The sequence below is a fragment of the Zalophus californianus genome, chromosome 13, assembly GCF_009762305.2.
Source record: "Zalophus californianus isolate mZalCal1 chromosome 13, mZalCal1.pri.v2, whole genome shotgun sequence".
Taxonomy (NCBI): domain Eukaryota; kingdom Metazoa; phylum Chordata; class Mammalia; order Carnivora; family Otariidae; genus Zalophus; species Zalophus californianus.
In genome coordinates this window covers 88,777,159-88,800,532 of record NC_045607.1, presented here as the reverse complement: position 1 = coordinate 88,800,532, position 23,374 = coordinate 88,777,159, and the positions used below count along the sequence as shown (strand labels likewise).

The 23,374-nt window shown below is 45.7% G+C and overlaps 1 protein-coding gene and 1 long non-coding RNA gene across 5 annotated transcripts in view; one reads left to right on the top strand and one right to left on the bottom strand.

Moving 5' to 3' along the window:
- Positions 1–262: 262 nt before the first annotated feature.
- LOC113934247 lies at positions 263–20,095 on the bottom strand. Its single transcript, XR_003523602.2, has 3 exons — positions 19,996–20,095; positions 1,124–1,275; positions 263–698 (listed from the first exon to the last, which is right to left on the bottom strand). It is a non-coding gene; the product is annotated as an uncharacterized LOC113934247 (long non-coding RNA).
- Positions 20,096–20,511: 416 nt separating this feature from the next.
- Positions 20,512–23,374, top strand: part of AK3 (adenylate kinase 3) — a 39,974-nt gene continuing 37,111 nt past the window's right edge. The window contains exon 1 of one of the 4 annotated variants that reach the window (XM_027614831.2): positions 20,512–20,624. In XM_027614831.2, coding sequence (XP_027470632.1) covers positions 20,516–20,624 — 109 coding nt within the window. In that variant the 5' untranslated portion in view covers positions 20,512–20,515. Of the gene's footprint in view, positions 20,625–21,137; positions 21,422–23,374 lie in introns of those variants that run through there. The other 3 variants (XM_027614830.2, XM_027614833.2, XM_027614832.2) reach the window with 3 other exon arrangements.

Sequence of the window (23,374 nt, the reverse complement as noted above, 5' to 3'; positions counted from 1 at the left end):
AGCTTTCTGGTTTAAACAATTGGGTAGGGCGCCTGGGTGGCTCAGTTGGTTGGGCGACTGCCTTCGGCTCGGGTCATGATCCTGGAGTCCCGGGATCGGGTCCCGCATCGGGCTCCCTGCGCGGCGGGGAGTCTGCTTCTCCCTCTGACCCTCTCCCCTCTCATGCTCTCTCTCTCTCTCATTCTCTCTCTCAAATAAATAAATAAAATCTTTAATAAAAGAAAAAAAATAATAAAAAAAAATAAACAATTGGGTAGATGGTAAGTTCCAGTTCTGAGATGAGGAATATGAGACAAAAGTAGATCTGGGAATTGAAAGCAAGAGTTCCATGGTGGACCTAACCAACCATCTAAGAAGGAAGAGCAACCAGCCCTGGAATCACCATAGTAACAGCCGCTGGAGAGCAGGCTCGCATGACCTTAAACCCAGCTGTCCCAGAGAGAATCCGATGCTTTGGGCAGCCAGTGGTCACACAGTGGTCATCCCAGCTGGGGATCCTGCCCAGAACAGCTTTGACCTTGGTCTGTTGAGTCATATTCTACGGCCTCCAGGGGAGGAAGAGTCTAGCCACAATTCTCCCCCAGCAGCACCTGCTCCTAACCACCTCCTCTCCCCTGGGGCTTGAGCAGGAGAGACGGAGAGAAGGGGACTTCTTCTGAGGACTCTCCCATCGAGCAGTGGCACCTTCTTTAGATTATCTGTAGAATAGAAAGCAGGGGATCAGAAGGGGATCTCCTCCCTCCCATCCTTCCACAATTTCCTTTCAATCAGGAGAACGTAGATCTGCCTCTCTCTGATCTGGAGGGGGTGCTCTACCTGCTACAAGCAGAGAAAGGCAAAGTCTGGTCACGGCCATCCTGGGACTGCGTCCTGGCATCCTGTCTAGTCCAGCCTTGTGGGCCAAAGCCTGTCCCATGGGTGCAGGACTTCCGGCTGGATGGCTCCCTGCCCCACTCCACGCAGACCTCCCTGGACAAGTTGAACCAGATCTGCCTCCCTGGCAGGAACACAGGTTGTGTGGCCTGCGGAACCTGCTCCTGGCTGGCTGCTCTCACCCCGGCCATCAGGGTGAGGCCCTTAACTTCCTGGAGAAAGACATTACTGCTACACCTGCTGGCCTTACCATTTCGGCTGCCCAGAATGTGCAAACTGTGTTCTCTGAGGCCCAGTGTTCAGTCTGCTCAGAGATCATGGGTGTTGCCTGTAGGTGGGGCAGGCTCGGTTCTCTGTCCAGGGGACAGCTCCTTCATGGCCAGAGCAGCCCTTCTTCCCAGGCTGGAGGAGGGAACATCAGACAAAGACAGGAACATTAATACTGGCCACCTGACACACACCTGCTCGGTGCACCCCAGCCTCCGGGCCACTGACTCCATCTAGAGGTAGCCGTGGAGGTAACCCCTTATCAAGAGAACCATCGGACTCATGTGGGAGGCCTGGGAGGATGCCCTTGCCTGCCGTTGTGACCAGGAGCAGGCCATGAAGTCCTAACCTCGCTTGGCCTCCCACTTAATGACTTTTGAACTTGACTGTTCAAAGAATGAAAAGAAAGGAAAAGGAGAATTGCATTTTCTCGCATTCCTTTGAAGCACTTCCATCTAGTTTATACTGGGTCGTTCAGAACTTAAAACTCAGTACTGAATCATGGAACACTACACCAAAAACACTACACCGAAAAGAAAGGAAAAGGAGAATTGCATTTTCTCGCATTCCTTTGAAGCACTTCCATCTAGTTTATACTGGGTCGTTCAGAACTTAAAACTCAGTACTGAATCATGGAACACTACACCAAAAACACTACACCGAAAAGAAAGGAAAAGGAGAATTGCATTTTCTCGCATTCCTTTGAAGCACTTCCATCTAGTTTATACTGGGTCGTTCAGAACTTAAAACTCAGTACTGAATCATGGAACACTACACCAAAAACACTGCGTGAAGTGGGGCAGGGAGCCATCCAGCTGGATGTAGTGTATGGTGATTAACATAACAATAAAAAATTTTTAAAAACTCAGTACTTATTTCTACTTGGTAGTTATTGTCCTTAATTTGTGTGATGCCTTTAAATTGTGCCTTCCCTGGGCACCTGACTGGCTCAGTTGGTAGAGCAGGCGACTCTTAATCTTGGGGCCGTGAGTTCAAGCCCCACGTTGGGCATGGAGACTAATTAAAATAAAATTAAAATTAAAACTAAATAAATTGTGCCTTCCCAATAAGATTGAGACCATGCCCCTTTGTGCTCACCACTCTCTCCTTCGTTTGCCTAGAGCTGAAAAGGCAGCGAACCCCACCCCTGGCTCCCTGCAAAGGAAAACAGCTCAGCCCCTAGCTCTGGCCTTCCCTGATAGTCTTCCCTGGCCCCATGCCAGCCCTATCAGTTATTTGCACATGGATGCCCCTGGGGGGCAAGAGGGAGGCTGGAAGGGGGAGGAAGGGTTGTCCGTGGGGCCCCTGTCCCTTGGGAGAAAGACGTACTCAGCTCAGGAGAAAGACTCAGGCTTTCAGACTTTGGATTGTGAGGGAAGCGATTTTGAAAAGGTTAACCATGGGGGCACCTGGGTGGCTCAGTGGGTTAAGCGTCTGACTCTTGATCTCAGCTCAGGTCTTGATCTCAGGGTCTGAGTTCAAGGCCCCGTCGGGCTCCCTTGCTGGGTGTGGAGCCTACTTAAAATAAAAGCTTGACCATACAGGTATGTGACAGTCCGTAAAGAAAACCGGGAAGGACTACCAGAAATTACAGGACGGCTCCACCCTCTTGCTGAAATGGCATATTCTTTTGAATGCTTTGGGTAATTTCACAACACTCAGTGCTCCCTAGCAGCAGCTTTCCATCACTGGGGTTGGAAAGGAGGGTAATCAGGAATATCGTTCCGTCTGCATTGCCAGCTCAGACCTCCGCTGTGACCAGCCTCTTTCCCCTTTGCTTATCCAAGTCCTCATCCCGTCAGAAATCAATTTATTCATGCAAGTGGGACAATGATAGGCAAATTGAGCCAGGAAAACAAATAATAAATTCAATTACGCAGCACTTGAGGCTCGAATTCCAGTAAAACAAAACTTCCCGTCTTCCTCCTCCCACTCACGCGAAAGCATTTACGTTGACACAGCGCCATCTGCTGGCATCCCGGACCCGTGCAGCTCCTCTCATCATTGCAGAGCACTAGCAGACCTACATGAAAGCGTGGCATTCTCCTGTCTAGTGTGGTGGTTAAACTTGGCACAAGTCAGAATCATCTCGGGGAATATATATATTTGTTTGTTTATTTATTTATGACAGTGAGAGCACGGGCAGGGGGAGGGGCAGAGGGAGAGGGAGAAACAGATTCCCCACTGAGCCAGGAGCCAGGAGCCCCACCTGGGGCTCAATCCCGGGACCCCGAGATCATGACCTGAGCCAAAGTCAAGACACTTAACTGATTGAACCACCGAGGCGCCCCTTGCGGAATCTTTCAAATGGAGACTCCTATAGGCTTTGACCTGCAACAATTCTGAGTTGGTGGGTCTAAGGTAGGTCCCAGGAGGCTTTATTTTAAACAAACTTCCCGGGTGATTCTGAAGCAGGGAGTCCATGAATCGCATTTTGAGAAAAACTAACGATGGAGAAGTGATAGTGCAATTCACTCTTACAATGTAATCTGGTAAATGCCACAAAGTATAGACAGAGTCTACTGGGGACACAGAGAAGGGACATCTAATCAGACCAGGGAAGAGACTGGAAAAAGCTTCCCAGAAGGTAGGGCTCTAGACAAATAGAAGTTGACAAGATGAAGAGGGGAACAGAGGATCCAGGCAGAGGGTGTGGCATACACAGAGGCAAGAGCGCATAAAACTGCTCACAGGTTGTGTGGGAAGCTGGAGCCAAGTGTGGTGGACAGTCAGAAAGGAAGGACCTGGAATACTAAAATCTCACTTTATCCTCAAAGCTCCGGGGAATGCAGACACTGTCTAAGCAGGAGAATGATGAGGCCAGAACTGAGTTATAGGAAAGCCCTTCTGGGAGCAATGCCTAAGGTGCAGGACCAAAGGAGGGGACGCATCAGGCAAGAAGTGGCGGGTCTCTGCGTGGAGGCTCTGGCACGGGGCAAAGAGGAGGAAGCAGACACAGGAAGAGCTAAGGGTGTCCAAACAGTAGAACCTAAAGACCAATACACTGGGCGGGGGGCAAGTAAGAGGACCTAAGGATGATGCTAAGGGTTTGGCTTGGAAGACCCGATGGCATCGTTTCCAAAGACAAAGTACACAGAGCCCGAGGCAGGGTTGGGGAGGGTGGGGTGGGAAGGAATAGGAGAGACACAAAAGGGAGGGAGGGCACGAAGAGTGTTCGTTAGAGTGTAATTATCCCTGCCCTCCTCTGCCACTTACGGTGGATTTCTTAATCCCTCCCTAACCCCACTGTGCCTTGGATGTGTTTCATCTGTAAGGTAGGGACCGTAACAGTATCTACCTCATAGAGTTGTTGTGATGGTTACATGTATTAACACATGCAAGGTATTTAACAAAAGTGCCTGGCACATAGTGAGACTCAACCGGTGTTCTTATTTACTGTCAGATGACCAACTGATTGGGGTACACCGAACCATTGCTCCCAATGCTGCGCTCTCTGTTTCAGAATTGTATATCCAGGGGCGCCTGGGTGGCTCAGTCGGTTAAGCCTCTGACTCTTGATTTTGGCTCAGGAGTCGTGAGATTGAGCCCTACGCTGGGTTCTGCACTGAGTGTGGAGCCTGGTTAAGATTCTCTCTCTCCCTCTGCCCCTCATCCCCAGCACTCTCTCTGTCTCTCTCTCTCAAAAAATTTTTAAAAAAAAGTTTAGAATTGTACATCCATGTCCTTTGCTAAACGACTTCGCAGGACCTCCCCCTAGCACAGAGTGCGTTTCCCTGTTCGGCATCCATGCCTGCTCTGGCCAAAGCAGCATGAGTGACACTGGGCCCAAGCAGAGGCTTTAAATGTGCCCGTGAGATTTGCTTTGCTCTTTTGTGCATGTGCCATTCAGCAGTCACGACCTCGGTGGCCACTGGGCCTGGAATGATGAAGACCACAGAGCAGGCCTGGGTTAGACCTGCAGCCTCAGTTTAGGGGGTTGGGGGGCAGTCAACCCACAGGCTTGTGAGCAAGAAAATCAATGTTCGCTATGTGTCACTGAGCTGCGAATGGTGTTGTTACAGAGCATTATTGCAACAACTGCAAATACACTGATAGAAGAAAACATTTTCTGGCAAATTTTTTTACACTTATTCAAAGACTCTGATGTCTCCCTACTAAACATCTCGAACTAGCAGCATGAGCTGCCTGGGGACCCTAGATCTCTGACAGGACACCAGGCTTTCTCAGCCTTTGTTTGTTTTTGTTTGGTTTAAGATTTTATTTATTTATTTGAGAGAGAGTGCACGAGTGGGGGAGAGAGGCAGAAAGATGGAGACAAGCAGAGTCTGTGCTGAGCAGGGAGCCTGACGCGGGACTCGACCCCAGGACACTGAGATCATGACCTGAGCCGAAGGCAGACGCTTAACTGACTTGAGCCACCCTCAGCCTTTGTTAAGAGCAATCATCATAGAGGTTTCCCAACTTGTAGCCGCCGAGGGGTGACTTTGGGTGTCTTCCTGTCCGCGAGAAGAGAGGTACTGAGCCGGAAGAGTGGCAGGTGCCCAACCCACTTCTGCTTATGCCTTTCCTTCCCCTTGGCCAAGCTCAGCTCATGGCCCTGACCACAGAGTGACCCAACAAAGCTAAATTTAATTATATGTTTGAAACCCAAGTGGTCCCAACTTGTCCTCCAAACATCCCAAGAACAGCAGTATTCCCAAGGCCATTCGCTGTGTGGAAAGGGACCCCCAGGAGTGTTCAGGGAGCTCTGGGGTCTTTTTCCATTCCTCAGTTGTACCTGATAACCCTACTTTACTCTAGACAGCAGTGTGCAGAGAGCACTGAGTCAGGAGTCCAAAAAAATTGCTCTGCTGCCTACTTGGCCGATATGGAGTGTATATCACTTACACTGGCTGCCTCTCAGTTTTCTCTCTGTAAAATGGGGATGATCGGACCTGCCCTCCAACCCTTCCCTAGTTGTAAGGATAAAACGGAAAAGTGTTCTCAAAACCGTAAAGTGAGGGGCGCCTGGCTGGTTCAGCCGGTAGAGCGTGACACTCTGGAGCTGGCGGTCATGACTTCCAGCCCCACATTGATGGGGGAGATTACCTTAAAAATAAAATAAAATAGGGGTGTGTCTGGATGGCGCATTAGGTTGAGCATCTGCCTTCAGCTCAGGTCATGATCTCGGGGTCCTGGGATGGAGCCCCAGGTGGGGTTCCCTGCTCAGCGGGGAGTCGGCTTCTCCCTCTGCCCCCTCCCCCGTCCCCCCCCGCCCCTTGCGCGCTCTCTCTCTCAAATAAATTTTAAAAATCTTTTAAAAAGTAAAGTAAAATGTACGTTTTTAAAAAAAAAAAAAACTTGTGAACTGAAATCTAAATGGTAATTCCTATCACCTGGAGCTTCATGGGGGGCTGGGGGCGCGGGGAAGCAGGAAGAATACAGGAACAGCACCTCCTTCTGTGCGTCTCAGGAACTACAGCACAACGAGGCGCAGCCTTAATGCCCCGGGAGGAGCCTGAGGCTCAGGCATCACCCGGTTTTCTCCTACTTGAGGTTCCCTCCATCGGTTGCTTTAAGACTTTCCTCCCGGTTTAACTTGTACCACTCGCCCTCCCTTCCCCCAGTTTGACCTCAGTCTGGGCACGGGACCGTCCCAGCCGAATCCTCCACCTGAGCTGCGAGCATTTCTTACCCAGCAGCCGGGCTCCGTGCCGCCGGGTGCGCCTTTCCCGGAGGGAACTCGTGACAGGTGCAGGACACATTAGGTTCTAGCAGAGTTCATCTTTTCCGGTGTTTTTTTGTTTTGTTTTGTTTTGTTTTGTTTTGTTTTTTTGCTCATCAGTTAGTGCTTGCTGAGAAATCAATATTCCTCGCCTGCTCACCCACATAGTCTGTGCTGTTCTCCAGACAGTGAATTAATTACAAGCCCAGGGCAAAACTGCAGACTGTTTGTCTTGAGGGTCCTTTCTGTACTGTTTTGTTTTTGTTTTAAGCACCAAGCGCCTAGGACCAGGTTGTTCTGGAAACCCTTCCCAGGACACGCAACTCTTCCCGGTGCCCCAAGGCATCGCGGTTTTATTTACTAGGACTAATTTGAGTAATTAATTTTTTAAAACTTATTTGCTACATGATAGTATGTGCTAATATGTTCGTCTCTTAATAGCAGTATGTGGAATCTTGAGGCAAAGGTGGGGGGTTGGGGGAGATAAAAAGAAAGAGAATTTCCATTTCAAATAAAAAGAGTTGCCTGAAGAGATTATTTGTGGACCGAGACTTACGTGTACAAAACGACGGAGGGCGCCCACATTGGGAAGAGCCTCACCGCCTGCTCTGAGACTGAGCCATCACCCTTTACCGGGAGGAGAGTAAGGCTCAGCAAGGTTAGGAATTCGCTCAGGTCTATGGACCTGGGCCTGGGCCTAGGACTCAGCTCTTCGACTTTGCACCTCCTTCTGCTCTAGGGAATATCCCATGAGGCAGAGGTTGCAAATACTGACAGAAAAGAGAGATTGATATTTAAAAGAATTGTCCACAGATTTTAATTTTCCTTTGTTTTGTGGCTATTATTGTAGCATTAGTATTATTTGCTTGATTTGTTGTGCAGCAATCTAAGATCCTCGTCTCCTGCTCACTAGAAAGAAGACTCCGTGAGTGGAGGAGCTTTGCTGTGTTCACTGCTATATTCCTAAAACCAGGCCTGACCTTCCATAAATACTAAGTGAAACGCCCAAAAATGAATCAATCAATATGAATAATATAAAGGCGATGTTATCAATTATATCTCAATACAGCTGAAAAAGATAGGCTGAGAAAAATCCATTTTTTAAAGTGATGTTATGTTAAATTGGATTTATTTTTATTTAAGATTTTATTTATCAGAGAGAGAGAGAGAGAGAGAGAGAGCACAAGCAGGAGCGGCAGACAGAGGGAGAAGCTGACTCTCTGCTGAGCAAGGAGCCCGAAGTGGGACTCAATCCCAGGACCCCGAGATCATGACCTGAGCTGAAGGCAGACGCTTCACCGACTGAGCCACCCAGGTGACCCTGGATTTGTTTTATTCTTAATATGAGATTTGGGGGGGATAAAAATTATATAGGTTCATTACATTGTTTTCAAATGAAATAGAAGAGTGAAAAAAAATTAACACATGACACCCATTAAGACAGCACACACACAGAAAAGAGGCCACGTGAGGATAGAGTAAGAAAGTGGCCATGTGGGCACCTGGGTAACTCAGGTCATGGTCCCGTGATGGAGCCCGGCCATCTGCTCAGCAGGGAGTCTGCTTCTGCCTCCCCCTCTGCCCTCCCCCCCATGCTCTCTCTCTCAAATAAATAAATAAAATCTTAAAAAAAAAAAAAGTGCTAGGCACCTGGGTGGCTCAGATGGTTAAGCGTCTGCCTTCCGCTCAGGTCATGATCCCAGGGTCCTGGGATCGAGTCCCGCATCGGGCTCCCTGCTCAGCGGGAAGCCTGCTTCTCCCTCTGCCTCTGCCTCTCTCTCTCTCTCTCTCTCTCTGACTCTCATGAATAAATAAATAAAACATTAAAAAAAAAAGTGCCATGTGCAAGCCCAGAAGAGAGCTCTCACCAGACACCGATCCCAATGACACCTTGATCTTGGACTTCTGGCCTCTGGAGCTGTCAGAAAATAAAAATTGAAGCCACTCAAATTATGGCATTTTGTTATGGCAACTGGAACAGACCAACACAGGATATATGTCTACATTTCTCTTGAGTAAATACCTAGGAGAGATTGCTTGGTTTTATGGTAGACGTGCATTTAACTTTACAGAAATTGCCAAACTGTTTTCCAGAAGAGCTGTATCATTTTGTGTTGTCATCAGCAGTGTATGAGAACTGTAGCCTTAAATCCTTGTCAATATTTGTTGTTACCCAGTGGGCTTTTTTTTAATTTATTTTTATTTTTTAAGATTTTTTTTTCAAAAGGGAATTTGAATTTTTGTTTTGTTTTTTAAAAGATTTTGTTTATTTATTTGACTGAGAGAGACACAGCGAGAGAGGGAACAGAAGCAGGGGGAGCGGGGGAGGGAGAAGCAGACTTCCCAGGGAGCAGGGAGCCGATGCGGGGCTCGATCCCAGGATCCTGGGATCATGACCTGAGCCTAAGGCAGATGCTTAACGATGAGCCACCCAGGTGCCACCAGGAATTTGAATTTTTTTAATGCTCAGTAGAAGACTAAGAGATTGGTTCAATTACCACCTCTCAAAATAGGAAGCATTAAAAATAAAAATAGTACTATTATTATTATTGAATCAGCAGTAAGAATTTTATTTTTATATTTTTAATTTCTTTTTTCTTTTTCTTTTTATTAACATATAATGTATTATTTGTTTCAGGGTATTTTTAAAGATTTTTATTTATCCCTTTGAGAAAGACAGAGCGAGAGGGAGAGCACGAGGCGGGGCGGGGGGGGAGGGGAGAGGGAGAAGCAGATTCCCTGCTGAGCGCAGAGCCCAATGTGGGGCTCAGTCCCAGGACCCTGGGATCATGACTTGAGTGGAAGGCAGATGCTTAACCGACAGAGCCACCCAGGCGGCCCCCCCACCCCCGGTGAGGCTTTTTGTTTGTTTTCTGTTTCTTTTAATTTGAGCTATCCTGGTAGTATATACTGGTATCTCATCATGGTTCTATTTTTACATCTTCCTGATGATCAGTGATGTTAAGCATCTTTCAAGTGCCTATGTGTTAATCATATGTCTTCTTTGATGATCTATTTGTTCAATATTTTTGCCTATTTTGTTAGGAAGTTGTGTGTTTTGTTATCATTGAGATGTAAGGGGTCTTTATGTATCCTAGATACAAGCCTTCCATTCAGTATGTTTTGCAAAGATTTTCTCCTAAGTATGTCTTGCCTTTACATTTTCTAAACATTGTCTTTCAAAGGGCCTAAGTTTTTGTTTTTAATATAAAGTCCAGTTTATAAAGTTTTTCTTTTATGGTTCATGCTTTTGTGCCCTAATAAATCTTTGCCTAAACCAAAATCACAAAGATTTTCTCATTTCTTTCACAAGTTTTATAATTTTTTACCTTTAACATTGAGGTATATGATCCATTTTGAGTTAATTGTGGCTTACAGTGTGAGGTTAGAATTGAGTTCATGTTTTTCCAATGGATAGGCTATTATTCTAGCAACACTGTTCTTTGTTTGTTTCTTGAGATTTTATTTTCAAGTAATATCTATACCCAACATGGGGCTCGAACTCACAACCCCAAGATGAGGAGTCACATGCTCCACCAACTGAGCCAGCCTGGTGCCCCTCTGGCAACAATGTTAAAAAGATTATCCTTTTCTCCTTTGTCAAAAATGAAGTGACCCTTGGGGAACCTGGGTGGCTCAGTCGTTAAGCGTCTGCCCTCGGCTCAGGTCATGATCCCAGAGTCCTGGGATCGAGCCCCGAGTCAGGCTCCCTGCTCCGTGGGAAGCCTGCTTCTCCCCCTCCCACTGCCCCTGCTTGTGTTCCCTCTCTCACTGTGTCTCTCTCTGTCAAATAAATAAATAAAAAATCTTAAAAAAAATGAATTGACCCTTTATAAGTCTATTTCTGGACTCTCAATTCTGTTCCATCCACATGCTTATCTTTATATGAACACCACATTGTCTTAATTACTGTAGCCTTACAGTAAATCTTGAAATCAGGTGAAGTTCTCCATTTTTGTTCTTTCTTCAGGTTGTTTTGGTTAATCTAGGTTCTTTGTATTCCTCTACAAATTTTAGAATCAGCCTGTCAATTTCTATCAAAACAAAACAAAACAAAAAACAAAATACAACCTACTGAGATAGTGACTGAGACTGTGTTAAATCTATAGGTGATTTGGCGGGAGAATTGACATTGTAACAATGCTGAGTGTTTTATTTATTTTTTTTAAAGATTTTATTTATTTATTTGCGAGAGAGAGAGAGAGCACGAGCAGGGTGAGGGGCAGAGGGAGGGAGAAGCAGGCTCCCCACTGAGCAGGCATGCTGACATGGGGCTCAATCCCAGGACCCCGGGATCATGACCTGAGCGGAAGGCAGACACTTAACTGACTGAGCCACCCAGGCGCCCCAATATTGAGTGTTTTATGATAAACACGGTATGTCTAACCATTTTTTTAGGTCTCTATGATTTTTCTTGGAAATATTTTGTAGTTTTCAGTATTCAGTCTTTGCACTCAATTTGTTAGAATTACCCCTAAATATTTTTTTTATTTTAATATTACCACAAAGGGCATTTTAAAAACCGTTTATTTGTAATTGTCTGTTTCCAATGCATAGAAATCCCATTGTTTCTCTGTGTTTGATCCTGAATCTTGCACCTGGAACTCATTAGTTCTAATAGCTTTCTTGTAGATTTCCTTAGGATTCTACATACATGCTCATTTTTTTAAGACTATTTATTTATTTATTTGAGAGAGAGAGAGAGAGAGAGAGAGAGAGAGAGAGAGAGAGCATGAGCAGGGGGAGCGGCAGAGGGAGAAGCAAGCTTCTCTGGACTTGATCCCAGGACCCTGAGCAGGAGGCAGATGCTTAACTGACTGAACCACCCAGGCGCCCCCTACATGTTCTCATTTTAACATTTCCCCACATGTCTACATGCATAGGTATTATATTAATGTCTTAGAGATGTATCACCCCAATAGATCATATTTTATTGTTTAATCAATAAATTAATTTTTGTTTATATCTTGGAAAACATTTAGCATCAGTATAAAAAGCCTTCCTCGGGGCACCTGGGTGGCTCAGTCGGTTGAGCGCCCAACTCTTGGTTTTGGCTCAGGTCATGATCTCAGGCTCACGAGACAGGCTCCGAGCTCAGCACGGAGTCTGCTTGAGATTCTTTCCCTTTTCCTCTCCCTCCCTCTCTGCCCCTCGCCCCCACCCAGACTCTCTCTCTCAAAATAGATAGATAGATAGATAGATAGATAGATAGATAGATAGATAGATAGATAGATAGATAGATAAATAAAATCTTTTTTTTTAAGCCTTATTCATCTATTTGACAGATAGAGAGCACAAGGAGGGGGAGTGGGAGAGGGAGAAGCAGGCTCCCCGCTGAGCGGGGAGTCCATGCGGGGCTCGATCCCAGGACCCTGGGATCATGACCGGAGCCGAAGGCAGACACTTAACGACTGAGCCACCCAGGCGCCCCTAAATAAATAAAATCTTAAAAAAAAAAATCCTTCCTTTTTCTGTTTTTGTCCTCCCTCCTGAATGCCATTACATAGCATTTCATTATATGGATGGAACACACTTGAGTTGACCAGTGCATCCCATTTTAAAGGGTTTGTTTGTTTGTTTGGGGGTTTTGTTCTTTAATCAGGAAGGCAACTTTCTCTTCTTCTTCTTCTTCTCTTCTTCTTCTTCTTCTTCTTCTTCTTCTTCTTCTTCTTCTTCTTCTTCTTCTTCTTCTTCTCCTCCTCCTCCTCTTCCTCCTCCTCCTCCTCCTTCTCCCCCTCCCTCTTCTTCTTCTTCATCTTTTGACCCCTTTCCTCTCATTTCTCCTACTCTCCACGCCTGCCTCTGGCAACCACCACCAATCTGTTCTCAGTATCCATGAGCCTGGCTTTTTGTCGTTGCTGCTGTTTGAAATTCCACATAGAAGAGAGATCATACAGTATTTGATTTCACTTAGCATAACGCCCTCAAGGTCCATCTGTGCTGTAGCAAATGGCAAGAATCCATTCTTTTTATGGCTGAATAACATTCCATTGCATATACCACAATTTCTTTATCCATTCATCCATCTGTGGATGCTTAGGTTGTTTCCACATCCTGGCTACTGTAACTAATACTTCAATGAATATGAGCGTATAACTTTTCAAATTTAGTGTTTTTGTTTTCTTCTGACAAAAACCCAGATGTGGAGCTGCTAGATCATATGGTAGTTCTAGTTTTAATATTGTGAGAAACCTCCATAGTGCACAGTGTTTTTCATAGTGGCTGCATTGACATTCCCACCAATGGGGCACAAGGGTTCTCTTTTCTACACCTCCTTGCCAATGTTTGTTATTTCTGGTCTTTCGCCAGCATCTTATAGCCATTCTGACAGGTGCGAGATGATATCTCATTGTGGTTTCGATTTGCATTCCCCTGATGATTAATGCTGTTGAGCGTCTTTTCATGTACCTACCTGTTGGCCATCTGTAGGTCTTTGGGAAAATGAATTCCATTGTATGAATATACTTCATTTTATTTATCCATTCATCTGATGAAGGAGGTTTGAGTTGTTTCTACCTTCTGGCTATTATGAACAATGTTGCTATAAACACTCATGTACAAGTTTTTGCATAGACATAAGCTTTCAGTTCCCTTGATTACATACCCAGGAGTGGAACTGGGTCATATGGTAACTGGGTGTTTGAGAAATTGCCAGATTGTTTTCTGAAATTACTGCATCATTTTATACTTCCACCAGCAGTGCATAAGAATTCCCGTTTCTCCACATCTTCACCAACACCTGCTGTGATCTGACTTCATTTTAACCTCTTCCTTACTTTTTATTTTATTTTAAAAAGATTTTATTTATTTATTTGACAGAGAGAGAGAGGGAACACAAGCAGGGGAATGGGAGAGGGAGAAGCAAGCTTCCCGCCGAGCAGGGAGCTCAACATGGGGCTCGATCCCAGGACCCTGGGACCATGACCTGAGCCGAAGGCAGACACTTAACGACTGAGCCACCCAGGCGCCCCACCCCCTTACTTTTCAATTTTTCTTTTTCCCTGCCTCCTTCACTTGCTTCCCTATTTCCTCTCCTCCTTTGCACAAATCATCAGAATTTCTAATATTACTGAGACCCTAAAATAGTTCCACCAAGGAGCCCTTTCCCCTGTGTTTTCTTAGATCCTAAACTCCTCTTCAGTTAAAATTGATATTGGCCTCTAAACCCACATTCCTACTATGCCCATCTTTGAATTTCTAATCTTTAGCAGCCAGGCCCCCATCTAAATGGCATTGTACTCCATCAATGTTTCTAAGGATCGCAGGGTTTGAAAAGATCCTTAAGTTTCCTAATCTAGGGGCGCCTGGGTGGCTCAGTTGTTAAGCGTCTGCCAGGGTCCTGGGATCGAGCCCCGTATCAGGCTCCCTGCTCCACGGGAAGCCTGCTTCTCCCTCTCCTGCTCCCCCTGCTTGTGTTCCCTCTCTCGCTGTGTCTCTCTCAGTCAAATAAATAAATAAAATCTTTTTAAAAAAAGTTTCCTAATCTAATTCATTTTGTTTAATGAAGGACGGAGGTGGAAAGAAGACTGAATGAAAAGAAGGTGGGAAATAAGAAAAGAGGAGGGAGGGAAGGAGCACGGAGCATATGCCTGACATTTTACATGCATTACCTTATTTAAATCTCACAATGACCCCATAAGATTGGTGTTATCCTCCTTGCTGTTTCATAAATGAGGCTACTGAAGCTAAGAGAAGTTAATTATTTCGTTCAAGGTCCCTCAGCTTGTGAGAGTCAATTTAACTGCCTGCAACTCTAAATCCTGGGATCCAAGAAACTCACGAATTTCAAGGCAGAGGATTACCCTCAAAGGTGTATGATTACCTTATCCCTTGGTCCTGGGACAGACGTGCCCTGGACGGACCACAGCTTTGGAAATGAAGGGGCATTATTGGGAGAATAACACAGTATCTCATTTCTGAAAGGAGTCAGTGCTATGATGGGACTAGTTTTGTCTCAAAGGACAGGTGATGCCTCAGGCGGGAACATAGGCAAGGAAATTGGCCAAGGTTATGGTATTTGTCACCTGGAAGGAATGCCAAAGTTAGGTGTATGAGATAGTATGGAAAATCCCGAGAGAAAATTTCAGAATATGGGTTACCTCAGTACCAAAGGAGGCTACTCATATTTCTGCAAGCTATGCGAAGAGCAGCAGTGATTTATAAAAATAGACAGAACAAGGTCATTACACAAGCAAGTTCATTTGTTTCGTTTTGCCTTTGACTTTTAGGGCTTGCTTCTGAAAACATTTTTAAAAATTATGTCTTGGGGTGCCTGGGTCGCTCAGTTGGTTAAGCATCCAACTCTTGATTTTGGCTCAGGGGGGTGATCTTGGGCTTGTGAGATGGAACCCCACATCGGGTTCCCTGCTCAGCCAGGAATCTGCTTCTCCCTCTGCCCCTCCCCTGGCTCGTGCGCTTACTCTCTCTCAAATAAATAAACTCTTAAAAAAAAAAGAGAGAGAAGTCTGATCTCCTTCTCTGTCTCTCTGCCCCATTCCCTCCTCCGCCTAGAGGTAATGGGTGTTTTGTTTTGTTTTTTTAAGTAGGCTCCATGCCTAGCATGGAGCCCAACACAGGACTTGAACTCACAACCCTGAAATCAAGACCTGAGCTGACAGGTGATGATCTGAGGGTCATTGGTTGGAGCCTGGAGTGGGGCTCCGTGCTCAGGGCGGAGTTGGCTTGAGAGTCTCTCTCCCTCTCCCTCTGTCCTTCCTGCTTGTGCTCTCTCATTCTCTCTGAAATAAATAAATCTTAAAAAAAAAAAAAATAGAAGAAAGAAAGAGAAAAAGACCTAAGCTGACTTCAAGATCTGAGGTGAGATCAAGAGTCAGATGTTTAACCAACTGAGCCACCCGGGCGCCCCTAGGGTGTGGCTTTTTTTTTTTTTTTTTTTTTTTTGTGAGAGAGAGCGTGTGCACGCGCATGAGCAGGGGGGAGGGGCAGAGGGAGAAGCAGGCTCCCCGCTGAGCAAGGAGCTCAATGTGGGACTCAATCCCAGGACCCTGGGATCATGACCAGAGCTGAAAGCAGACGCTTAATCCACTGAGCCATCCAGGTGTCCCTTCAATTGCTCTTTTAACTTTGTTTTTATCTTTCTATTTCTTTTTTTTTTTAAAGTAATCTCAATGACCAAGGTAGGATTCGAACTCATGACCCTGAGACCAAGAGTTGTGGTACTGACTGAGCCAGCCAGGCACCCCGATCTATTCTTTAAAAAATATAAGGCATATTCCTCTCCTCTTGCCCCTCCAGTTAAATGGTAATATATTACCTTCAGTTTTGCCACCTTGCTTTTTTTCACTGGAGATCATGTCATAGCTGATATACACAGTGTATAGAGATATTTATTTGTTTTTAGAGCTGTGTAGTATTCCAGTATGTGAATGGGTCCTAGTTTATGAAATCATTCTGTTATGGATGGACATTGGGTTGTTTCCAGGCTCTTGGTATTACAAAATAGTAACACTGGTTACCTTGAGTAACCTTATGTATTTGTCTTTTTGTATTTTTGTCAGTGTATTTTTTTGCTTGATTCCTAGAAGTGAGATTTCTGGATGGACAGGTAAATGTATATGCAATTTTGCTAGATATTGCCAAATTTCTCTCCCCTTGGATTGTACCCATTTTTGCATTTCCACCAGCAAAAAATAAAAGTGTTAGTTTCCTGACTACTGTGTCAACACATTTTGCTGTCAACCTTTTAGATTTTTGCCAATCTGATAGTTGAGAAATAGTATCTCACTGTAGTTTTAATTTGCATTTCTTTTGTTACAAGTATGATTATACATTTTTTCATATATTTAAAGGTCCTATATTTTCATTTATTTTTTTTGTGAATGTGTGTTTATATCTCTTGCCTGTTTCCCAGAAGGGGATGGTTTTCCTTTTCTTCTCCAACTTTTTAAGCCCTTCATATATTAGGGATATTTAGAGTGATGGGCTGGAGGTGGCTAGTGGCAGCTTACAAGTGCTGATTGTTAAGTCGTCAGGAATTCTATGACCCAGTTGATGCCATATCAGTCAGTTGAGTGCATTTTGGGAATTTAAAATCCGTTATGGTGGGAATATTTACACCATGGTAATTGGCAAATCCTATGAATCAGGAAGTCCTCCTTGCCCTCCAGGACACAACCATTGGACATGAATCTTCTGTAAGTTGGAAATATTTTTTCCCAGTTTTTAACTTGTCTTTTTGTTTTGCTTATGATGTTTTTTGCTGTGCAAAAAATTTTATTGTTGCTGTTGTTTTGGATAATGCAAATTTCAGTCTTTTCCTTAATTGCTCCTGAATTTTGAGTTTCGGAGTTTCTCCAATTCCTCCATTACTGAAGAATCCACTCTCATTTCCTTCTAGTACTCACGTAGATTTATTTCTTTCAAAAAATTTTTAAAATCTTTGACCCATTTGGAATTCATCTTGTGTGGAAAAACAGATATAATTGTCTGGCTATCCACTTACCCCCATACTATTTATGAAGAGCGCCTTTTTCCTCCATTGATTTGAGATGCCACCCTTATCACATATTAAATTTCCAGATGCAATTGTTTTTGGATTTTTCTTTTTTTTTAAGATTTTATTTATGTATTTGACAGAGAGAGAGAACACAAGTAGGCAGAGCGGCAGGCAGAGAGAGAGGGAAAAGCAGGCTCCCCGCTGAGCAGGGAGCCCGATGTGGGGCTTGATCCCAGGACCCTGGGATCATGACCTGAGCCAAAGGCAGATGCTTAACCAACTGAGCCACCCAGGCGCCCCGTTTCTGGATTTTTCTACTTTATTTTATTGATCTATGCATTCAGGTCCCAATACCTTAATCTTATTATCCAGGCCTTATAATGTTTTACTAACTGGTAGGGCTAGCCTCTCTTCATTTTCTTCTTTCTCAGGGCTTTCCCAAATATTCTTGGTTATTTAATCTTCCAACTGAGCATTATAATAAAATTGTCTTAACTCTAAGGCTCCTTCTTTGTTGCTTTTGCCAAGTGTTAAAAAAAAAATACGGCCTTGTATTTTCTGACTTGTGACTCCTCTGGTCTGTACCCCCACTTTAGTGGGGACCTTCTCTTTCTTCCCCACCCCCATGTCCTTGTTCTGGGTAATTTGAATTCTACTCCCAGGCGTTTCCTCGCAGAGAAAGCATTTTGTAAACTTCATCTAGCACTTCTGGAAATCACTAATTCTGGTGCTGAATAGCTAAGAGATTTGGAACAAAACCATTTCCAGATTTTTTCAGCTATACACTGTAAATTAAAAAATACTCTATTTCATAGGGGTTTTGTTTTTGTACAATTAGAAATCATTTTCAGTCCGTTCTCAGTCTAACCAGCAACTGAGTATCAGCGGAATTGGACTACTGTAAGCACTCTCTCTGTGAAACACATTTGGCTGACCCCTCTTCTCCTCAAGCTCCTTCAGTGTTTCCTCCTCAGCCTCCAAATGGTAGGGCGCCCCAGAACTCAGATTTCAGACCTCTTCTCTCATCTAAACTCACTCCCTTAGTAAGTTCATACTATCTGGAGAATTTAACTGAGGACTTCCAAATTCTATATCTCCAGCCTGGGCCTGCACGACGTCCTCAAAATGTGTACCTCTAACCGCTTCCTTATCAACTCCCACTGGATTTTTTAGAGAAATAAAAATTTATTTTTATTTTCTTTTTTAAAGAAATAAAGCTATGTAAGTACTAGAAAGGCATCTCCAATTTAACTTATCCCAAAACAATTCTGATATTCTCCCCCCAGACCAGTTTCCCTTACAGTCTTCCCAAGCTCACTTAATGACAAATCTGTTCTCGTAGCTGAGGGGAAAAACTTTCTGTCCACTCTTGAATCCACCTACCCCTGGGTTCACTCATGCGACCACAGGGAGCAGCTCGGCTGGAGTGACAGAGCCAGGCAGTCTCTCTCCACACTGGTCTATCTAGGGCTTCTTCAGGCCCTGGCTTCAGCAGGATTCCTAGAGGGCAAGCCCCAGCATACAAGCCCTTCTTCTTCTTCTTCTTTTCTTTTTTAATTTTATTTATTTATTTGACAGAGAGACACAGCGAGAGAGGGAACACAAGCACAGGGAGTGGGAGAGGGAGAAGCAGGCTTCCCGCCGAGCAGGGAGCCTGATGTGGGGCTCGATCCCAGGACCCCGGGATCATGACCCAAGCCGAAGGCAGACGCTTAACGACTGAGCCACCCGGGCACCCCATCATACAAACCCTTCTTAAATCTCTTCTCGACTTACAGCTTCTGATGTAGCAATAATGAGCTCCATGTCTTTGCCACTGGAACAAGGGAACTGGTCCCCCAGATGTCTATGTATGGCGAAATGACTGTGCCAGGTCCAGCTGCCAGGAGATTCCCACAGTGTGGCAGTTACTTACTCATTTGTAATCAACAAACTTTAGCAAAGCTGCAGTTAGTTGGCAGCTTTGCGGGGCCTGTTGATGTGACCACAACACTCAGCTTTTCCTCCCCAATGACAGGATGATTCCTCAGCTCTTTTGTCTAAATGCTTTTTTTTTTCTAAGGCAAATTCCCCCAGGATTTTCTTTTAGGGCTCTTTTGCAGCTAAAACCTCACATGTCCCCAGCTTTGGGGAATAGATGCCTTTGCTCTACACTTTCAGGTCTCCTAGTTGTTTCACAACTTGTACCTGCCCAGACTTTTCCCATCTTTTGTTAGTTCTGTTTTGTAAATTTTCCAGTCCTTTCACGTATGTTCTTTTTCTTTACATAATCCCTTCCTTTGATTTCCTTGGGTTATTTTCATGTCCTTTTTCTAATCACAGGAACTGAATGTTTAATTCATTTGTTTTCACTCTTTCTTAATCATATTATAAGCCATTAAATTTTTCTTTTTTTTTTAATAGATACTGACTTATTTGAGAGAGAGAGAGCACACAAGTAAGCACAAGAGGGCAGGGAGCAGACTCCCTGCCGAATAGGGAGCCCAACTTGGGACTCGATCCCAGGACCCTGAGATCATGACCTGAGCCCAATGCAGATGCTCAACCGACTGAGCCACCCAGGTGACCCCAAGCTATTAAACTATTAAATAAGTAAACCACCTTCTACCCATTAAATCCCCCCATCCAGTCACCCAGCTCAGATACTACCCTGTAGCTGGCATTGTACTTTATACATATTATATTTACAACCCATACTAATCTTCCATGCCCATTTTACAGATGAAATACGCACTCAGATGTCTGTCCTGGGGCGCCCGGCTGCCTCAGTCAAAAGAGCATGTGATTCTTGATCTCAGGGTCGTGAGTTCAAGCCCCACGTTGGGTGTAGAGATTACTAAAAAAAAATAATAATAATAATAATAAATTTTAAAAATGTCTGTGTTGTGTTTCTCTTCCTGGGACATTTGACCATTCAGTTTCAAGGCTTCCCCCTAGACTGTGCCCCTCTCCCTCTGTCTCCCAATTCAATACTCATGGCAAATGCCGTTTCTTCAAAGTAATAGGTTAGTCAAGCACTGACCACCTGATCTAAAGCAGCCTCCCTCCACACTTTGACACATGCTATTTTATTCTGTTTATAGCACTACCTCAAATTATCTTGTTCATTTATTTGTTTCCTTGCGATGGTCTGCCTCCACCACTGAACTTTAAACTTCAAGGAACAGACATTTTTGTCTTGTTCAACACTGCGTTCCTGGGGCTCCTCAGAGGAGCTGGCGTGCAGTAAACGTGAGTAAATATTTATGGAATCAATGCATTGCCGAAAGCAAATAACGCAGCGTGTGGAGGAGCCAGCACTTCTGGACTCGGCCGGAGTAAAAGCAACAGCTACTTTTGAATCCGAACGTGTGATCCTGGGAGGTAAGAGGCACCCCTCCATCGATGTGACTTGGAGCAGCTCACTGAATTTCAGCTAGGTGTCCCCTCCTGTGACAAGGGGAGGGAACGATCGTAGTCACCCACTGTGCTAAGACACAAATACAAACGTACCTCACAAACTAGCGTGAAAAAGCAAGAGAGGAGGAGAGGTGGCCCTGCAGCACAGGGGGAGGCAGGGACAGTCTGGTGACCCGGGATTGGTGGCGAGGGGGGCGCAGGGCTCGGGAGCGGCACGAGGGAGCGCCTGGGCAGGACCGGGCGCGGGGGGGGGGAGCTGAGGGAGGCGAGGGCGCGAGGGGGGGGCGCCGAGGAGGCCTCCGGGGCCCGCGGCGGCGGGGGGCGCGGGGGCGCGGGGGCGCGGAGGGGCGCGGGCCCGGCGTGCGCGGGCGGGGCGGGGGGCGGGGCGCGGGGCGGGGGCGCCGGGTCGCCGCGGGGCAGGCGCTGGAGCCGGTCGGGGGCGGGCGGGGCGGCCGCAGTGGCCGTCGCCTCACTTCCGGGAGCGCCTGGGCGCCGCGCCCGCCTTCTGTGCGCGCAGCAGCCTGCCGGCCAGCCCCGAACCCGCAGGCGAACGAGCGCGCGGCCAGGCCGGAGCCCCCCGCGCTCGCCGCCCGGGCGGCTCCCTCCGGCCATGGGGGCGTCCGCGCGGCTGCTGCGCGCGGTGATCATGGGGGCGCCGGGCTCGGGCAAGGGCACCGTGTCGTCGCGCATCACCAAGCACTTCGCGCTGAAGCACCTCTCCAGCGGGGACCTGCTCCGAGACAACATGCTTCGGGGCACAGGTGGGAGCCGGAGCCGGAGGGCTGGCGGTGCGCCGTCGCCGGGGCCGGGATTTGCGGGCGGGGTTGCGGATCTGGGGAAAGTGGGGCCCCGGGATGCGGGATCGGGGGTGCGGGTCCTGGGATGCGGGTTCCCGGATGCAGGTCCAGGGATGCGGACGCGGCATCCCCCTCCCGCCGCCCAGGGGAGAGACCTTAGGCAGCTGAGCAATTGCGTCCCGAAAGCTCCAGCCTCCGGGGCAGCTTTGGGCGGGTTATTGGGGGAAAAGACTCGAGAGTTAGGACAAGTTCGAAGTTCAAAGTTTAAAGTGAACTGCTTGGCTTTGTTTGAGAAGCACGTCCAGGTCCAGTCGCTGCTGCTCGCTTAGGAACACGTGCCCTTCCACCTGGAGAACTGAAGTTTGACCTGAAGGGTTTGCTCTTCCTTTTTTTTTTTTTTGGTTGAACTCTGGGATTTTCCGGATCCACCCTTTCTCCCATAATCTGAAGGCCGGCTATTTGTGCTCGTTGCAATAACAAAATTGGCTTAGATCTTTGATACCCCAGAGATTTCTTAGGAAAGCTATTCTTGTGCATAGTTATCTGAAAGACTGTTTTGTTTCTCATACCATGTAAATTCTAATAACTCAGCACCAAATCCAGTCAACAAACTCTATACTTTACAATGGATGAATTTTATGTTAAGCAAATTATATCTTAAAAAAGCTGTTATGTTTTAAAATTTTTCTAAAAAAGATTTTAAAATATTTTTCTCAAAGTAATTTCTACACCCATCGTAGGACTTGAACTCACCACCAGGAGATCCGAGATCGAGTCTCATGCTCTACCGACTGAGCCAGCCAGGGCCCCAAGAAAGCTACTTTTAAAAAGTCAACAGTAAGATGAGGTTTTTTTCCTCAAAGGTGTTGACCTTTATTTTCCAAAACAGAACTCATTTTGAGCCTCCTTTTAAAAAATTTTAGAAATAATGCCTGCACAAGGTAAAAAAAGGATCGGAAAAAGGACAGAAATACATGTAATGAAAAGTAAAGCCCTCTCTCCTTCCCTGCCTCAGTCCAGTTCTTCACAGGGGAACAGGACCTTGTGTTTCCTTTTAGAAATGTGTATTTGTGTACAGACACACGAGTATCTAGCCCTTACTTTATGCAGTATGCAATCATACTATGTATGTATTCTGCACCAGCGTGTTTTCACTTTATATCTAGGAGATTTTTCCACATCAGAACATAAAAATCCATCTCATTCTCTTCATGCTTGTATAGGTATCTGTTTTGCTGAACCTAGATCGTTTCTAGGTGGGGTTTTTGTCTGTTTCAGAATGTAAGTGAAAAAAAGAACCACCTCGATGTTTTTAGTTTGTCTCAAGCAGTCTGGCAAGTGACTGCTTTTATTTTTCTCTTCTAGCATTGATCTTTTAGGAAACGTACTACAGTGTATAGTGTTTTGTGGTCAGTTAACACTTCTTCAAAAGGTTAAATTGTTTGGCCTGCTTGCTAAATGCTCTTCATGCAACATACTTAAGTAGTTAGGTAACAGTGAACAGCCTCTAACCAGGCACCTGGTGGGGGTAAGGTTACCCAGAGTGGGAAGGCATAAGGAATGCATAAGGGATTCTCTGAAGGATAACTGAGCAGTGAGGTATCACTGTGTGGTTAAAGAACACTTTCGGCAGCGAGTTAGGGTTCCATTGATTTGTGAAAACAAAGCATTTTTAAAAATTAAATTGAAAGCCAACGAAGTAAACTTTTTTCAAAATTAAGAAACAATGTTCTGTTTAGCCTTAACATCCCGGGACAGGCCCACTGTTCTCGTTCTGGCTCCATGTGGAGAAAGGAAGGCGGGAGGCAGGGGTGGGAGCATCCCTTGGAAGAAAGTCCAGCTTGCCTCAGGTGCCTGCCCATCTTTAAAAGGTCATTAAAAACAGCATTTCTTTAACAAAACAGAAAATGGAGCTTA